Source organism: Crocuta crocuta, unplaced genomic scaffold (assembly GCF_008692635.1).
Source record: "Crocuta crocuta isolate KB4526 unplaced genomic scaffold, BGI_CrCroc_1.0 scaffold45, whole genome shotgun sequence".
Lineage (NCBI taxonomy): Eukaryota > Metazoa > Chordata > Mammalia > Carnivora > Hyaenidae > Crocuta > Crocuta crocuta.
Window position 1 is genome coordinate 3,128,104 of NW_027530544.1, and position 19,108 is coordinate 3,147,211.

The 19,108-nt window shown below is 45.7% G+C and overlaps 1 protein-coding gene across 1 annotated transcript in view; it reads left to right on the top strand.

The window, feature by feature from the left end:
- LOC144234388 (kalirin-like) overlaps positions 1-19,108 on the top strand; it is a 112,945-nt gene that overhangs the window by 48,064 nt on the left and 45,773 nt on the right. Inside the window, exons 5-12 of the mRNA XM_077767721.1 lie at positions 7,099-7,229; positions 11,566-11,632; positions 12,430-12,533; positions 12,698-12,767; positions 13,091-13,177; positions 14,058-14,150; positions 14,931-14,981; positions 15,809-15,886. Coding sequence (XP_077623847.1) covers positions 7,099-7,229; positions 11,566-11,632; positions 12,430-12,533; positions 12,698-12,767; positions 13,091-13,177; positions 14,058-14,150; positions 14,931-14,981; positions 15,809-15,886 — 681 coding nt within the window. The remainder of the gene's footprint in view (positions 1-7,098; positions 7,230-11,565; positions 11,633-12,429; positions 12,534-12,697; positions 12,768-13,090; positions 13,178-14,057; positions 14,151-14,930; positions 14,982-15,808; positions 15,887-19,108) is intronic.

The following is a 19,108-nucleotide window of genomic DNA, read 5'->3' on the forward strand; positions in this document are numbered from 1 at the left end:
TTTTTAATGCTTTATTTCTAGGAGAGAGAGAGAGAGAGACAGCGCGAGCAGGGGAGGGTCAGAGAGAGAGGGAGTCACAGACTGAAACAGGCTCCAGGCTCCGAGCTGGCAGTCAGCACAGAGCCCGACGCGGGGCTCGAACCCACGAACCGCGAGATCATGACCCAAGCGAAAGTCGGACGCTTAACCGACTAAGCCACCCAGGCGCCCCTCTGAGACTTTATTTTTATTCCTCATTGGCTCCTTAGCTTAAAAGAGGGTAGGGTCTACGGGCACCTGGGTGGCTCAGTTGGTTAAGGGTCTGACGTTGGCTCAGGTCATGGTTTTGTGGTTCGTGGGTTTGAGCCCTGTGTCAGGCTCTCTGCTGACCGTGGGAACCTGGAGCCTGCTTCAGATTCTGTATCTCCCTCTCTCTCTCTGCCCCTCCCCTTCTCCTCACTCTGTCTCTCCCAAAAAATGAATTAATATTTCAAAGTTTAAAAAGAGGATATAATCTAGAACCTATGAAAGTTCTGGAGTTTTTATTTGACTATAAGTACAACAGTGTGACTGCTGCCAAAATAACTTGTGTGGTCATAGGCTAGGTTAATGAAAGTACAGGGTACAATAAAGGAAAGTAATAGCTCCATTGTAGTCAAAGTTCTTCAGCCCATACCGGCCATGAGTAATGTGTGAGTCATGTATCAGGCTCTGAATACCACATTCTGGCATGTTCTTGAACTCAGTGAAAGGCCCCCAGAGGAGGTAACCAGTACCCTGTGGTCCATATCCTTTGAAGGAAAGTTGAAGACCCTGGGTTAAGTATGGGGAGAAGTTAGGAGAGAGAAGGCTCATGAGAGCTGTCCTGACATAATCAAGGACTGCTGTGGGAAAGAAGGGTTGGTCTTACTCTTTGTTGCTCCAGAGGGTGGAGCCTAGACCTGTAGGTGGAAGTTATCTTAGTTCAGTATAAGATGAGCTAATAAGTTCCTTTCCTATGTACAGTCTGGAAATTTTACAGGTGCATCTAGTATACTTGGACCTTTTTATAGCTAGGGCTTGGATTCTTTCTGCTTTCTCTTTTGATTGCTCCAGAGATAGCACCAAATTCTGCTCCACCCAAAAGCCCTGAGATCCCCTTGTGTCTCGGAGTCCCAGAGCTGTCCTTGGTGCTTTATGGTCGTGTGGCCATGGCTGTACCAAGACAAGGCGTCTGCCCAGAGGTGCCCCAGAGCTGCTAGTAGGAAACAAGGGTAGGTGCTCTCTAGCTCACCTGCAAGCTGCAAAGCCCTTGCAGCTCCCCCAGAACCTTCTCTGGCAAGTCCATCTGGACATTAATGGATACTGGGCTCTTATCTGCCAGCCTTGGTCTTTAATCACTGCTTTTATTTACCAGGAGAAGATGCCCACCCACCTCTCCCCAAATAGAGCTAACACGTTTTTTTCCACGTTTTGTCCTAAGGTATAGTCTCTTACTCCAAGCCAGGCATAAGGACTCCCCCTTCTTTCCCTGTGTGATCTTTCTTTTTATTTTTTTAAGTAAACTCTACCCCCGATGTGGGGCTCAAACTGACAACCCCGAGATCGAGTCACATACATGCTCTACTGACTGAGCCACCCAGGTGCCTTTTAATAAAGCTTTTCCTAGACCTGTGGACTAGTGGTGGCAGAGGTGGGTGTGTAAGGAATCAGAGATCTAGGTGCCAGCCCTGCCTCTGCTACTTTCTGTGTAGCCTTGGGCAAGTTACTTAGTCTACTTGGGCCTCTCCTTTATCTCCTTTATCAGCAGCGATGATTCTGTCCACCTGAATCTTATCTCAAATGAGACACCATGATGATTGAGCAGGTGTGAATGTGCTTTGTAAAATGATAAGTAAGCATCCTACAAATGTTAGCTCTTAGCCACCTCATTTGTACTAGGAATGGCAGGGAAAGGGAACCATGTCATCCCTTATCTTCCACAACCCTGTTCTGGGCATGGGAACATAGAATGTGTCAGCCAATGGATTACTGGTTAGGTGAAAATTGCAGGGTGATAGCTTAACAATCTATATAATTTGGTTTTATCCCTCAAGTTTGAGGAACAAGAGCTTCCTGGCCATATGAAAATGTATCTCTGAACTTGTGTCTCTAAACAGCCACAGGATTTCACAACCTGCTGAGATGAAAGATCAAGCCTCCTCCCTAAGCCTTTGTCCCCAAGTGACATGTCACAAGAGTTCATTGGACTTGGAAGGGTACCAATGGTCCCTTGACTAATAATTCCCTGCCTTGGGGGGAGGGGCTGGCTAGAATTGAGCTCTTATTCAGTCTACCTGGTGGCTTGGCATCTCAGAATGTGTCCACTTGCTTTAGCAAGACTTTCTGCCCTCTGGTTCTCCTGCTTTGATACCATTCACCTCCCTAGGCCACCCGTGTGGGCCGAGAAACATGGCTGGGGCCAGGCTGCATCTGTGTGTGTGCTTTGCTCTCTGTTAGGTGAATCGGACTGTTTTGTCAGTGGCAACGTACAGTTAGCCAAGTTCAGAGCCCAGAGAGGAGGAAATAATGGCTGCATCACACCCATGGTGGGGGTGTGTGTTTTCAGGAACTGGGTTCTTCTGGCATCCCTCCATGGAAAAGGTTCCTGGGCTTGTTGAAACAGAAGAGTTTCAATTTCCACCAAAAATAATTTAAGACAGTCACACACCTGAAATGTCATTTGCTTGAAAAGTCCAGACTTCAGTTTTTCTACTATACAGATATCTTCCCTCTCTCCACCCTTAATTTGTATGAAAATGATTATGATATAATACTTTTTGTTCAGAAAATATTATAGAAATTTTTAGAAAAGGGTGGGGCAGTTAAGAGGTTGGTGTGGTGCAAGGGGCTGAACAAGCACCCTTTTCTGTTTTATCAGATGACCTTTGATGGCTCCCCAAGAGTCCCATAGTACATTCAATAAATTCTCAGCATCCTACTGTGTGTCAGTTCTGAGATCAAGCACAGAACCTTCCATAATGGAGCTCACAGTCTAGGGCTAGTACTCAAAATGCTCTTCTGCCAGGACTGTTACATTTCCTCCCTGATTTCGGTCTGACATCTCTCAACATGACTATCAAACGGATTTTCTTTTCTTTCTTTTTTTTAAAAAACTTTTTAATAGTTCTTTTTTTTTTACTAATAAAAGCAATATGTGCTTATTCAAGAAATATTGGATAATAACAAGAGCATAAACACAAATTATATGTCTGATAATCATCATCATCTAGACATATTCAGTGCTGAAATATTGATACATTTTCTCCTAGACCCTTTTGGAAAATGATATAGTTAATCAAAATATAGAAATATCCTTTTTTGCCTTCCTGTCATATCAGAGACATTTTCCCAAGTGGTGAAAAGTCCTTAGGAATACCAAGGCTGATCTTCCCAGGACGACTGGGTGGCTCAGTGTGTTAAGTGTCAGACTCTTGACTTCGGCTCAGGTCATGATCTCACAGTTCCTGAGTTCTGGTCCCACATCGGGCTCTGTGCTAACAGCACAGAGCCTGCTTGGGATCCTCTGTCTCCCTCTCTCCGCTCCTCCCTGCTCACACTCTGTCTCTCTCTTTCTCAAAAATAAATAAACATTTAAAAAATTTGTAAACCGTTTCATCATTCATTTTAGAAAGTAGTCTTTACTTCTTAATGGTACACATAAGGCTTTATACATATGATTTATCCCTGCACACTTCCCCAGGGTTACCTACCTCACTCTTCACCTCTTCCTTCCCTAGTACTCACTCACCCCTATTCACATAACACACAATCACTTGCCACCACCACCCTCACCCCTCGCCACTTTCACACCCCATATCCTACCCGTGTCAAACTGCTTCCAGCTTCCCAGGCTGCCCCTGATAGGTTCACAGCTGATCCTTTACTCAGCATGTTCCTCCTGCCAGAGATGCTCTCCCATCAGTGTATCCACTGAAACCTTTTTATTTCTCAATACTCACTTCAAGCATTGCCTCTTCCATCAAGACTTTCCCTTACCCCTCTACCCCCCCCACATAGAGCTGTCTGCCCCCTTTTTCATCCTCTTTGGTACCTTTTCCATCTAGAATAGCACCCAGGATAGGGTAGGAAGCCAAATCTTATTCATCATCATTTCTGCAGTGCTTGGCAAATATTCAGCATGTAGTAGCTATTCAATAAATATTTGCTTGAGTACAAACAAGTGATCAGTCACAGTTTTGTGTAACGAATGCTGTTCAGGGGATGTGTAAAGAGTGCTTAGAGGAGCCTGGAGGAGGGGGATTTTATGGGTATGTGATCCATAATCCAGCAGACAGGAAATATGTTCATTTTTATTGTGGTGACAGCCCTCCTCTCTACTTAATCTATGGCTTTGAATCCTGTTTGCATTTCTGTTCCCTGACCTTGGGCCAGCTGGAGGAACTTTTGTTGTTCTCTCCCTGTATACCTGTTCCTTTGCCTTCTGAGACTGTTGTGGGCTGAGGCCCAGTCAAGGCAGAGATCCTCCTTGTGGCTACACAGCCCACTACTCGTCAGACCTGTGCCTGCTTCCCACAGACACTTGCAGGTCACCCCCAGCTGCCCTTGCCTGGGACCCAGTATCCCCACGGCAGCACAGGTAGCCAGGTCTCAGAGGGAATCATATTTGAATTATAAGCATTGATAGCTAACACCATGATTTGAGGCAGATTACCCAGACTACAGCTCAGCAGACCTTTATTTCTCTCTTCTTCCTCTTGCACTGCCTCTGCCCTGCTCACCCCCTCGCAGAGAGACTTTCCCCAGAGATAATTTCACCTTCTTTGCTCATAAAACAGGTCAGGCAGGAGGATATGGAACATATTTCCCTGCATGACACTTTGGACTCCACAGAGGTCCTTCACTCCAGAAGGTTGAAAATGGACCACACCAAGCGGGATGCTGCACAGGAGAGCCTTGTAGGCAGAGATGTAAGCCTGTCTCCCCATGCCTTGCAGTCAGCATCCTGCCAGCCAACAGGCTGCAGAACAAAGGCTGTAATAGGACAATGGGACAAGGAGGAGGGGAAGTAAAAGGCATGTAATCAGATCAATCACCAGCTGGGTCCATCTGCCTGGGGAGCCTGTCTCTGGTGATGGCACCAACGGACATGTCACATGTGTCGAAAAGCCTGCCTGTCCACTGGTTTGTCAGACCTCAGCACCAGACACTCTCATTTCCTTAATAACTGGTTACAGATCCTGAATCTATAAATTTTACTAAACTCTCCTTGGCCTTTCTGTATTTTTAGCCTGTGCTGCTTCTCAGGATAACAACTTCCAAGGTTGAGTACTTGTCCTGTAAAATAACTTATTAACTTATCAAGTTAAAAGAAATTCTCTCTCAAACTTAAAGACACTATCTTCTTAATTCTAGTTTCTACTGTTGGTAACAAATACATGTTTGGCCCTTGGTACATTTTGTTGATTTGGGGGTGAGGTGAGGGGCAAGAAGGTTGACGTCTCTTCTCAGCTTTAAATGTTTCACCTTTAGGAGTGCCTGGGTGGCTCAGTCAGTTAAGTGTCCAACTCCTGATTTCAGCTCAGCTGAAATTAACGGTTCGTGAGATAGAGCCCAATGTCGGCCTCTGCACTTACACCACAGTGCCTGCTTGGTATTTTCTCTCGCCCTCTCTCTCTCTGCCCCTCTCCTGCTCACACATATGCCTGTGCTCGCTTGCTCACTCTCTCCCTTTTTCGCTCTCTCAAAAATAAAAATAAATATTTAAAATTTTCAGCTTTAAGTCTTAATATTCCCCACCTGTTCTCATATAATGACTGGCCCATTGGGTACCTCATTTGCTTTTTGTTTCATTCCCCCGGACTTTTCCTATTTTCTTTGGCCTATCTGGAAATAGAGCAGCTGAGAGAATTTGGACAGATACTCTAAGTGCAGATTGTTTAAGACCATGCTGAAGTCTTTTGTTTCTCCTACCCTTTTAGACACTTTTTGAGTTTTGTGATTTTAACCTTAGGGCTGATGTTTTCAAAGACTACCTTAGTGAAGCCCTTTCCTTTGAGCCTCAGAGGCTGTGGTAAATAGGCTCTTGTATGGATAGTTTGGATTAGACTCCCATATTTGTTTTGGAGTTGCTCACCTTGACCTTGATCTCCAGTCTTACTGTTTATCCACATTGCTTCTGCCAGTTTCCATAATGAAATGCTAAGTGTCACTGTGTGATCTTTCTTCAAGGACACCTGTAAAAATGCGAAGATGGGCTCCATTTTTGGGTATGCTTCTTGTTAACAGTTCCATCCAAGGGCAAGGGTGCGGGGAGCTCATCATTGTAGAACTCTCTTAATTTTCAAGGGATCTACAACTATTGTCCATTCCTTAGAAGTCTGTAGAAAGGAGAGATCTGATCTGAAAATTGAAAAAAAAAAACAAAAACAAAAACGAAAGCACGCATGGAATAATTGTAGCTTTCGCACTCAAGATTGTCCGGAGATCTAGCAGATCTGGAGTTAGAATCCTTTGACCTTAACTCTTTGTAGAGTACTGTAGTAATCCCTCTACCTTATTCCTCAATCCTGCAACACCTTAATTAAAACAAATTAAAGGAATTCATAAATGAAAGAAAACCCTTGGTAAATAACCTTAGCAAAGATATTTTTAGGAAAGGCTAAATCTATTGCTCTCTTCTTATCTACATCTCATTGGCCTCTTGGGGAAAAAATGTTAGCTGACTTAACAAACGCAGTTTTGGCCAACTAGTTCTCCTATCCCTACCCGCTCCTTATCAAATTGGCATTTGATGGTCATACAACTTTTCATTTCTAACTGTTCAATTAGCATAGAATTGCAATGATTAGCATTACCTCTGGCGCTCTTACCCAGCACTGTCACTTTTGACAGTTTTCATTATGTCAGGAAATGGGTAGCCCATGATGCAGTTCCTCCTGATTGCCAGAGAAGGCGGCAGCTCTGTCTGCTGCTGGAAGAGGGGAACACCTGGCCTCCTGGTACTTTATGGACATTCAGTGAGCACAGCCTTGGCTACCGACCTACCAAGTCAGCTGCTGCGAGGCTGGAGGGGACACAAGGGCTTCCAGATGACTTTTCAATGTACAGTTCTCTAAGCTATTTTTCTCCTCTTTCCAGAGTCTAGAAGGAGGCTCATACCGGGGAAGCCTGAAAGACCCTGTAGGCTGCCTGAATGAGGGGATGACCCCACCCACACCTCCTAGAAACCTGGAAGAAGAACAGAAAGCCAAAGCCCTGAGAGGCAGGATGTAAGTGACTCCCCCAGATTCTATCCTGGTCCGCGTGTGTATGGTAGACAACGGGCTAAAGTCGGAGAAAGTTTGGGGAGAATTACACTGTATTTCCATTGATATCATTCATTCTAAGTAAAGGTGACCTAGATCTGTACAGCATAGCATTGATGAACAAGGCACTGTAGTGGCACTGACTTTAAGAATTTTAGGCTGAGGTATTTTCTGGGAGAAAGCTGCTATTACTGACCAAGTGTGGTTATAACCAGGGTCTGTTAGAAATTTAAAACATACTGATAAAAGGAAATCAACAAAGTTTAGGAAACTCTGGGACTATTACTATGGTTCCATATTAGAGAATCCTTGGCAGAAAGTTGGAAGAGTTTCATCTAAGGAAACCTTTCTTAAAATGAAGGGACATGGTACATAGGAGAAGGGAGCCATCGTGCCAGCCAGCCAGGGCCTAGCTCTGCTTCTTCTCTAAAGATTTAATTTTGCATCCATTCATGGGCTTAGCTCCAAGAGAATCTCTTCACTTAAATACAATTCACATTGCAGTCCATTTCAGAAAAACCTATTTTTATGCAAGGTTTGATTTATCCACCCTGAAGTGAAGTCAATCTTTTACTACTTGGGCTGATCGAGAAGATATTGGATACCATGAGTGCAAAACCACAATTCCTCCAAAACTTTAGTTTTCTTATTTAGGGTTTGGCTCTATGTTGGAAGCAGAGCGTGATGAGTCTTGGACATGGCCTGGTGTGTGAGAGATTGTAAGCACAGACAGCTGGTCCCTCCCTGTTGCTAATTAGTCTGTCCTTCTCCCTCAGACTCCTCATCCTTTTAACCTGGTCACAGACATGAGGATTAGCAAAAATGAGAGAGGCCAGGTCCTTCTGTTTCCTGGAAACAGGCAAAGTGAACATTTATAACTTTCTTTCCTGAGAAACTGAAGTAGAAATGTCATAGCCAGGGCCTGGCCTCAGAGCAGGGCTGTCACCTCACAGTGGAGCTGAGCAAGTGTCTCTTCAGTTCCATATTTACCCCTCAATTGTATGGGTACTTAGGGGAAACCTCAAGAAGGGAAGAGAGGTAGAAAAATACCATCTGCAGGTGGAAATTTCCTAGGACTTGTACAAAGCTGGTTCTCTTTTGCTTCTCAGGGTTGTTTTTACATAGATGAGAGCTGAAGCCAATGTTCCAGTCCTTTGTCAAGCCAAAGCAAAACTTGGGTCAGGGAGGAGATCTTTGGGGTAGCAGGTGGTCCTTGGCAAAGCCCGTCACTGCTCTTGTCACTTCAGTTACACAAGCAGTCATGTAAGCCATTGTCCTGCTTCCCAATGTGATATTGTCTGATTTTGCTCCAGCAGGCAAAAGTTTGTTACCTATTTAACTCACTTTACCCATTTCTTCTCCCTCTTCCTATTCTCTTCCCTGACTCTATCGCTCTCCACATCCTGAGCTATCCTGAAAATCCAGCTGTTAGAGTATCTCATTGCTCTTGCTGTAACTTATGGCCACAGTGAAAGAGAGAATATATAGGTGTCTGATTGTGAAGGTCGTGTGAGGCTAGAGGCTGGGTCAGGCAGGCAGGTACAGAGAATGGAGACTCAATCCAGACATTTAAGGGTTAAATGGGAGTTCCATGGAGGAGAAATTAAAACAAATAGTTATCTGTCCAGGAGAAGAAAAAAAGGCTGAGGGTGGATTTGATTGTCTTGAAGTTCTAGTCACTCATTCATTCAATAATAGGTGTTAAAGGGCACCTGGATGGCTTGGTTGGTTGAGCATCTGACTCTTGATTTTGGCTCAGGTCATGATCCCAGGGTCATGAATTAAAAATTAAAAATTAAAAAAATAGGTGTTTAATGCCTATTATGCATGGGATATATCAGTAAATAAAACAGCAACAATAAAAGAAACATCCTTCCTTTCATGGCAAATTTGTACCATAAAGAGAGAAATAATACAATAAACAGAATAAAAATAAATTATTTAATATGTTAGAAACTGGGAAAAGAAAAAGCATTGAGAGAGATTCAGAGTATGGTTGGGACCATGCTGCACTTTTATATGGTTCTGACATTTGCACAGAGACCAAAAGGAGGTAAGGAATTAGCCATTTGCCATGGAGGAAAAGTATTCTTGGCTGAGGGGACAGCCAGTGCAAAGGCTCTAAGAGATTTTCTGTGCAAGACCCGCTATTCCTCACCATGGTCAAACACAGAGGTTAAAAGTATGTCTAAGCTGTAACTGGTAGAAGTTTAGTTGGACCAAAGAATAACATTTACCTCGTAAGTAACCCTTAGTAATAAGAACTGAACGTCTTTTAAAAATGCTTTATTGTCAGTTCAATTTATTTGGCATTTGATCATGCGCGGTCTTGTGATGTCTGTAACTTAAATCTTTTATGCACCTCTTCAGAATGTCTGTTAATGTGTCATTATCTCCCCAAGTATTTCATTAGCCCTTCAAGGGAAGTGATGCCAGGTCTACTAGCAGCACCCAGTCTAATTAGTCCCCTTCCCTTCCCTTGAGGCTGGAAAGCCCAAGACAGCCCTCAATCTGTCAGCAGATAGCATAGGATAAAAATATCCCCTGGAGACCGAGAGCTGGACTTCGTCTCCAGAGGGCCCGCCCAGGCCCAAATTCCCACTCCCACTTTCCTGTGGGTTTGCTTTTACCACTTTCTTCCAAGCAGTAACATGGGCCACGCTAAAGATATATTTAAATGCTTTTCTTTGGCCTTGCTGGTTCCTTCCTGTGGCCTGTAATGCATGATTGTGGATTGTGTGTGTTAGAGAGAGGAAACTGGTTGGAAGTATTGGACATGCTGATAAAGCAGCATATGTTCCTTTTGCTTTCTCCCCATCACCCTGAGGCCCAGACCCAGGGATTTGTTGGCTTCTCTCTGCAGTATAGATCAAGAATTTCAGATGAATTGCTTCCTGGGGTCAGAACGGTTACAACCCTTATGCTGCGGTCCCCTTTAGACATCCCAGAACTTTATCCCTTCTGCCATTTGGGCCCAAAATACAGTTGTGTGGCTCCAGGTGAAACTCTTTCAAATGTAGCTAGTACGAGTCAGACTCCAGTAAGCTGCACAGCACCCAGCCTGCTCCAGGACATGGCCCTGAGCGTTTTATGTCCAGCTCTTTACTACCTGGACAGAAAGAAAGGGAAGTGCTTGGTTTTGAGGCCTCTGAGTAGCTTGCCAGGTAGCAGGCAACAGTGAAAGAGCAGAGGCTTTGGACTCTGGCACAATAGGTTCACATCCCAACTCTGCTACAGACTTTGTCATCATGGGCAATACAGCCTCAGGAATTTTCACCTATATGAAACGGGGCTTATAGTACCTACCTTGATATAAGCATGAGAAAATCCAGATAAAGCACTGGCACAAAGTAAAGGCTCCAGGAGGAGGAAATCATTAACAAGAAAGAAACCACAAAAGCAAGTGTCCTTGTAGTGGTTAACAACCATCCCCCCCACCCCCCATCTAATGGGCGAGGGGAGACCACTGCATGGAAAGCTGTGATGATGGGATATGGGCAGTTCATCTTTCTGGCCTTGCCTGGGGGTTTGCAGGCCAGTTACCAGGGACACCTCCGAATAATTGTAGCTTCTATATCTCAGAAGCCTCACTTGAAGTTGGCATCTCTGAGGCCTCAAACGGTGGTTATCAAGCAAATGTCTTTCTCCTCTTGATAAGCAAAGAATGGAATTGAAAGGAAGAAAGAAAAGTCTCACGTTGATCCATTGGCTGCAAAGCTTTCATAACTGAGTTTTGCCAAAATGCCTGTTATTCCTCCTGTCTTGTGTCAGTACAACTGCTCAGTTATAGGTGAGGGACGAAGGACCATTAAGAACAGAAAGAAAAAAGGGGGCACCTGGGTGACTCAGTTGGTTGAGTGCCTGACTCTTGATTGCAGCTCAGGTCACAATCTCCCTATTTGCGAGCTAGAGCCCGGTGTTGGGCTTTGTGCTGACAGCACAGAGCCTGCTTGGGCTTCTCTCTCCCTTTGTCCTTGCCCCTGCCCCTCCCCCCCCAAAAGAAATAAATAAACTTTAAAAAAAGAAGAAGAACAGAAAGAAAAGTGCTGAGTGGTGAGCATTGCCATCCCTCTGGCTGTTGTGTGCCTCCTGGGAAAGCCCCTCTGGGCTCAGTGCCCTCCGCTCTTCAGCAGGACCCTCTCACAGAGAGAGTGACAGTAAGCGCCTTCCAAGGGCTGCCTGTGGGGCTTCAGGTGGTCTTGTCCTAAAGGTGCCACAGCAACTTTCCTGTCAACTTAAGTGTGAAGATTTCTTGCTTCACAATGAAGAGGATCCTCATTGTTCTTAATCTCCTGCTCAGGTTTGTCTTGAATGAGCTGGTACAGACAGAAAAGGACTATGTCAAAGATCTGGGGATTGTGGTGGAGGTGAGTATGTGGCTCGGGGTGGGCCTGCGGTCAACCACCCAAGGGGCATGTTGGACCATCCCTGGGCTGAGGTGTTTGTAACTTGAGGGTTACATGTTTTTAACATGGTATTTCTAGTCTCTCTAGGTATTTGCAGAAATTAAACAAAAAAATGATAAAAGATCAGATGAAACATGTAGGGTTGCTTTTCTTTTCTACTTGAAATATCATGAGAGATTCAAAGGGATATGGGGTCCCAAATGTTCTAGCATTGGGGGAGCCTCTTGGTCAGAGCTGAGTCCTTATACCTTGTTCGTGGTGACCAACTTTCTATCTGAAGAACTCTTCTCTGGCGTTTAACCATGTGAACATATATTCTTCAGAACTACCAGTCACCATGGGCACTAAACAGGGCACTCCTAGTGAGAGCTTGGGGCTTAGAGTCTCCCTTAGATTCTAAGGAGGATGTTATGGTTACCGAGAGGACAGACAAAAGTCCACCCCTAAGATAAGACCTTCGACAAATCCACAGTTAGTAGTCAACCTGCTAGTATATAAAACCGCTCTCTCTCCTAGGGACTTGCTTTAGGGGCATTTAGATACCTGGATGAGAAAGACTGTCTCTTAAGGGGGCTGGAGACAACAAAAGGGACCCAGAACTCCATCAGAGTTGTGTCTGTCACTGTGCATGGGATAAAGTCCTGGCTGAACACTGAGAAACCACAGAGAGTGGGCACTTGCGCGGGGCTGGGATATGGGGCTTGTACGGAAATCTGTGTCCTGAAAACGCCCTGCTGACTGCTGCCTCTGCCCTACAGGGCTTCATGAAGAGAATAGAAGAAAAGGGTGTCCCTGAGGACATGCGAGGAAAGGATAAAATTGTGTTTGGAAATATTCACCAGATTTATGACTGGCATAAGGAGTAAGTGCTATGCTGTCCTGTGGAGGCAGGGGGCTATCCTAGGAATCCAGGACCCTCCCATCCTTCCCCTGCATCTGACCTTAGGGGTAGCATAGTGTAGGGTTTGGGGAGACTCTGGTGTCTGAAGGATGTGGCTTCCTTCCCTTCCCCTTCCCTCCTTTTAGTTTTTTCCTGGCTGAACTGGAAAAATGTATCCAGGAGCAAGACAGGCTGGCACAGCTCTTCATCAAACATGTGAGTGCTTCCTTCCCCCTCTCAGCGCCCCCACCCCCCAGCCCCCACTCCTGTGCTTGCCTCTAAAACTTCCTTCTCTCTCCTGTTCTTCCTCGACTTGCCTTCTTCCTCGCCCCTCTCTGAGTTGCCTTTTTTCTAACCTCTTCAACAATCTGAAAGATGGGGGGTGCTTGCCTCGTGCGTGTACTCTTCTACCCTCGATATTTAACTGCCTTGGCGCGACCCCGAGGTGTGGAGCCTGTCTGTCGTCCTCGGGGCAAGCCTACCGCACCCGGGAGCCTGAGGCGCAGGATGCCTGAGTGCCTTGTCCCCTGCCTCTGCAGGAGCGGAAGCTGCACATCTACGTGTGGTACTGCCAGAATAAGCCGCGCTCGGAGTACATCGTCGCCGAGTACGACGCTTACTTTGAAGTAAGCTGCCTGGGCCTTGCTGGGCCGGGTTGGGGAGGAAGGTCAGGCCAAGGCAGCCACATTCAGAAATGTCAGCCGTATCCATCCACAGGCACCCCTTCTCTCCCCGTCCAGTGCTGCGACCCCTTCGGGACAGGGAGAGCTGGCTCAACGGGCCGTTGGCTTGGCTAGATTCCCAGTGACCACCTTTCCTCGGCCCAGTGTGTGGACCGCTCTCAGAAGCCTCTGTTTGCAGAATGATTGTCACCCAGACACTGCTTCAGAAGCTCTGTCCCCCTTCCATGGCCGCAGCTCAGACCATGCCCACACGCTTCCTGCCAGGCCCTGGACACTGTGTGCAGAGGCCCCTCCTCCTTGCCCCCATTCCCCAAGCCACCTCATGTTCTCTGCTCTCATTCCCAGAGGTTCTGTCAAGCACCATAAAGTGTTTGTTTTGCCCCAACCTGGAAATGCTTATTTTGCTGGAGGAGAGGCAAGGCAGTCCCTTGGAAAGCGCCCTCAGCTGTGTGTTTGCAGATCTGCACTGAGGGCCCAGTCCATTAGGCCTGTGTCCCAGGAGAAGCCCTTCATTCCTGACGTGGGTCCTGGAGCAGCAGAGACAACAGAATAGCCACCCCTGCTTATCTGCAGGGCTGGGGTGAGGACACAGGATGGGAAAGTGTTGGACACGCAGAACGATGTGGCGACATGTGCTACGTGTTGTTAATAATACATTAGCAGTTGTGTGGGCAAATCCACCTCTCGCGTGGGTTGAGGATTCTCAAACTTTACTGAAACAGTGAAGACCTCTCTGTCTCACCTTGAACTCTAATCTCCAGGACCCCAGATCTTTGGCTCCTTTTTTTTTTTTTTTCTCTAACATAGCTCCCTTGTGTTCCAGGAGGTGAAACAGGAGATAAATCAAAGGCTGACACTTAGCGACTTCCTTATCAAGCCAATTCAGAGAATCACAAAGTACCAGTTGCTCCTCAAGGTAAGAGATCTGTGAGCCTGAGTCAGAGCCAGAGAAGGGTCTTCTCAAGCTCTGAGCTGGTGAGCAGGTTAGCGTGAGGCTGGTCTCCACCACACTTTTCCTGTGAACTGGTGGGAGAGGCCATCTGTGGGCTTTTACCTTGCCTGTTGGTTTCTTCTGTCAGCCTCCAAATAAATTGCATGCATGTCATTCCTGCCTTTAAGGTTGGTTTTTAGTTCACTGTCTTTCTGTCAATTCACTTTCTTCCTTTGTCACCATCACTGACTTGGGACCTTTAAAAAGTAAAAAAATAGAGCATAGAATCAGAGCGACCCCAAGGAGAAAGAAAAGCAAAGGCAAGACCCTAGAAAGCTGGGATGAGTAATACGTACAATTTGATCATATTTTACTTTTTACAATAGTTTGATTTGGTTTGTCTTACAGAGTATGAGGTAAATAGAAGAGAGAGATTGAATTTTCCTTTCTCCAAGCCTTTCTGGACATAACCACTCCCCCTTCCTGTTCACGGTCTCCACCTCCCTTCTTCCCTCCCTCCCCACCTCCCTTTTCCCATAACTTTTAATCTCTGAGTCTTTGGGGTTTTTCTCCATGTTGTTATTTCCAATATGACTCATAAGTTCATATCTCAGCTTCTACAACGTGCTGCCATGTCTGTTGGGGAGGAAAGTAGCCTGGGTATCATCATAGGCTTTATGATGCTGGGGTGTTTTTTTTTTAGTGCTCTGTTTTTCTAACTGATGTCACCCTCCCGCACCCATCCCCGCTCCCCCCACTTGCTAGGACTTCCTGAGATATAGCGAGAAGGCTGGTTTGGAGTGTTCAGATATCGAGGTGAGTCTTCTGTTCACAACGCTGGCTGCTCTCGGAGCCAGTGTTGGCTGTCTCTAAGGGGGAAGAGCGGGCCCTAGAGGACCGGTGGTCCAGCGGATTCCTCTCGGTGAGAGTCCCCTGCAGACAGGTGCTCCACAGGCTGAGAAATGGCAAGTAGTAATGAACACACTGAGTGTTTTCCTGGAACCTGAGAATTCTGTCCTGGGACAGAGCAGAGTTTCGCCCCACTCCTCTTCTCTGTGTGGCTCCAGTGACATATGGTGAGAAAGGGGGTATCTGAGACCCTAACATCTGTCAGAGATTGAGCATTTGAGTGTGCAGTCTTATCCACGAATCCAGGTACTATTTGAGTTCAACATGTTAAATACCCCATTTTCACTCCCTCTTCCACCCCCAAGGATTACTACCTAACTGAAGTCCTTTGAGACAGTGTCACCATGGGGATTATTTTAAGCCAGAGAGGTTACAGACCATTCTGGCAGGTTATTTTAGGTTAAAACCTCTAGTGTTTCACAAACCAGACTAAGCTGTCGCTTAGGCAGCCGAGAAGCAACAGAGAGAAGAAAGAAAATATGAGAAGGAAGGAGAATTGCTAAATGAATGTGGGAAGGAGGAAAAGGCAGGCTGGGTCACATGTGGTCACTGGTTCACTCAGAGCCCTGTATACCCCAGCTGGATCAGAAACCCCTGCCCTTTTCTAGGAGTGGGCGGCAGGGACCAGGGTCCTTTTCCAGAATGAAGGAGCCACTAGGAGGTCACAGAATTGTCCTAAGCTTCCTGCCTGAGTGCTCATCCCCTTCCTGAGCTGCTGTTGTTCTTCCCCACAGAAAGCGGTGGAGTTAATGTGCCTTGTTCCAAAACGCTGCAATGACATGATGAATCTGGGACGCCTGCAGGGCTTTGAGGTGAGCCCTTTAGAATGCTTCCAAGCCTCTCTCTCCTGGACAGCGGGAGCCTGGGCTGTGAGGCGGCTTCCCTTTGAGGCCCTGTGTCTGCCTCCTTTGCCACCTCCACTTACCATCTGTGCCTTTGTTCCAGGCCCCTCTGGCTCACGGGCCCAGGAGGTTTATCTGTTTAGGATATGCAGTGATAAGGCAGCGAGAGAAAGTTACAGAGCAGTCCACAAAGCTGGAGTCACAATTCCAAGGGGGCTGGAAAGACCCAAAGTTCCTTGTAACTGTGGACCTGGCAGTGACCTCTTTCCTTTTTCTTGCCTGAGAAGTGATTGCTGGGAATCTGAGGGAGCATGGGACTATGGGACTATGGGTACACTCGAGGGAAAATGGAACACTTCTTTTTTTCTTTGAGAGGATTCTTCTAATAAAGAGGTCCACATATTGACTATCTTTTCAGTTAAATGAACATTTAAAGCTTTAACACATCATGTGCACATTTCTATTCTTTGAAGAAGAAAATTTAATCTTAAGAGAAACAGCCAGAAGTACCCCAGAATTTTGGCTTCCGTGAATGGACTTGTTTGCTAGGGCTGCTGTGACAAAGTCCCGCTGAGTGGCTTAAACAATAGAATTTATCATCTGACTTTTCCGGAGGCTAGGAGTCTAAGATCAAGGATAGGCAAGAGTGATTCCTTTTGAAGGCTATAAGGATGGATCTGATCAGGCCTCCCTCCTTGGCTTGTAGATTGCCGTCTTCATGTTCATATGACATTCTTCCTGTGTCTTCACATTGTCCTCCCTCTGCACATTTTTCTGTGTCCCACTCTTCCCTGTTTATAAGGACACCAGTCACATTCAAGTAGCACTCACCGTAATGACCTCACTTTAACTTCATTCCCTCTGTAAAAACCTTACATCCCAATATGGCCACATTCTGAGATACTGGGACTTCAACATATGAATTGGACAAGGGGAGCAATTCAACCTATAATGGTGAACCTTTGAAGAAAAAATTGACATTCCTACTTTAAGCTTGCTAAGTGGCTGCTATTAGTTTATATCCGAACCTCATATGCTAACTACATATAATCTGTTTTGAGAATTAATATGATAAAATTGGAACTGACACAATTATTGACTGGTATTTAATAATTGTTGAATGACTTAGAGAAAGGTGGAGATCTATTAATCTTGTTTCCTGATGATCCTGCAACCTAAGACTTGATTATTACTTTGTAAAGAAAAGGGGTTCCTAGAAGTTGAGATAATAAAGAAAGTTATAGCTTTTTTTCCTAGCTAAATTAGAATAGAATAGAATAGAATAGAATAGAATAGAATAGAATAGAATAGAATAGAATANTAGGAGATGCTACATTCAGGTTTGGGTTAATGAGTTGGATTCATGATGTTCTTGAGTCAAGATCTCTTGTCCTCCTTGCCCTCCAAGGCCTTTCTGGGGTCCCCATCTGCCACTGCTTTGTTGTGACCAGGAACTATGTGGAGTTTTTCTTTGCTGTTTATTTCTCATAGATTCCTGGTTCTCCACAGTAGATCTGTGACATTAGAGTAAGCAGGGATTTGCAGCAGAAATCTACCCTGAGTTCTTACATGGTTTTTCTCTAGTCATACTGGATGAAGTTTTACATTTTTTTCCCTTGAGACTATGCTAGGTCTGGGGCTATTCTGAACAAACCAAGTAATCCCTTTTGCTCCTAAGCCTTGATGTCCTCGTGTTTCTGAGGAGGAGTCTGGTTTGACTTTCTTTGAGTTTTTGGAGGTGCTGACCACTGACAAGGGAAGAGCATCTGACTGTGCTGGCTCAAGTTAGACCCCATAGGAGCTGTGTCATGCATGCACATGTGTGTCCACAGAAAGCCACACACAGACTGCAAAATTGTCTTCTCTTTTCAGTCAAGCACCACCATCTTCTTTTTCCATCCAGTCACAGGGAATCTGCTTTGCATTCCTTCAGCTAATTAAAAAGGACCATGAATGTTCTTATGTCCCTTCTGAAGCCCAGGGCTTTAGACCAGGGAGAAGTTAGCCTCCCCATATAGACTCTCTGTTCTTAAATCTTCTAGCTTTCCCTTCAGCATCGGCAGGGCTATCATTCATGGGTCAGGCTCTTATGTAATATTAATGGAGCTTTTAGAGCTTTCCTGGCTAGCTGGTCACTGGCTTAATATTAACTCTGGACCAGGAGAGAGATAAGCCTGTTTGGCTGCCGACCTTGGCAATAAGGAGCCATGATCCAAGCAGAGGGCAGGAATTACTTGGGAATAGGGAAGAAAAATGACACGTGTGCTGTGTACTGTTTGGAATAAGGCATCATCTGTAGCAAATGGCTCACATTTTTACTGAAGGGTGAAAGTCATCACCTGAGAAAGTATGGTTCAGAGGTGGCCCTCTGGCTGCTATCTCAGGTGTTGGTGTGTTCTTGCTGCAGAACAGTAGAGAAATCAGGGGTCTCCAATAGGATCTGTGAAGACCTGCTGGGTTGGGCTATATTCCCTTCAAAGATGTGAAAGTGTCTCTGAAAATCGGGTTAGAAACTGGCAAACCAAATAGGCTCCACTCCCTAGGCTGGCAAGTGACCTGCTAGCTGGAAGCATTTTAAGAAGGCTCACAGGACCCGAAGAAACATCTGTCAGCTTATATGACATGGGCATCTGTGTATGCTACTCCAACTTTACCTGTTGATTGGTAGCAGAACACAAAGACATCAGAATTGGACTAATTCTAAGACTCCATCCTGAAATAACAGGAGAGGAGAATGGCCCAATTCAGCTTACTTGTGGTCCTGCCTGTATCCCTTCCCTTGGCCACAGTTGGGACATGGCCATAAGAATAACCAAGGTCCTTGGCCCATGCTGCAAGGGGAGCCAGGCAGGCAACATTTGTCGGAGCCCTGGGGGCAGAAAGGCTACAGGTGTTACCTACTTTCTGCTCTGCTTTTAATAAAAAAATAAGAAGAGCCAGGATAATTCCTGAACATCTTTTTCACTAATAATTTTACCTTCCTTCCTTCTGGCACTTTCTCAGAGCTGCTTCTTAGTGGTTTCTTTCCTTTTTCTCCCAGAGCTCTGTATCTGCCCTAGCCAAATGGATGGGTCTTAATTCAGTCTCTTACTAGAGTCCTGAGACTTTTAGTGTCAGGTCTGTTGTCTGTGTCCTCAGTGGGGCAGGTCCTGTGGACCCAGAGGGCTGTGGCCCCCTGCCCAGTTTTCACGT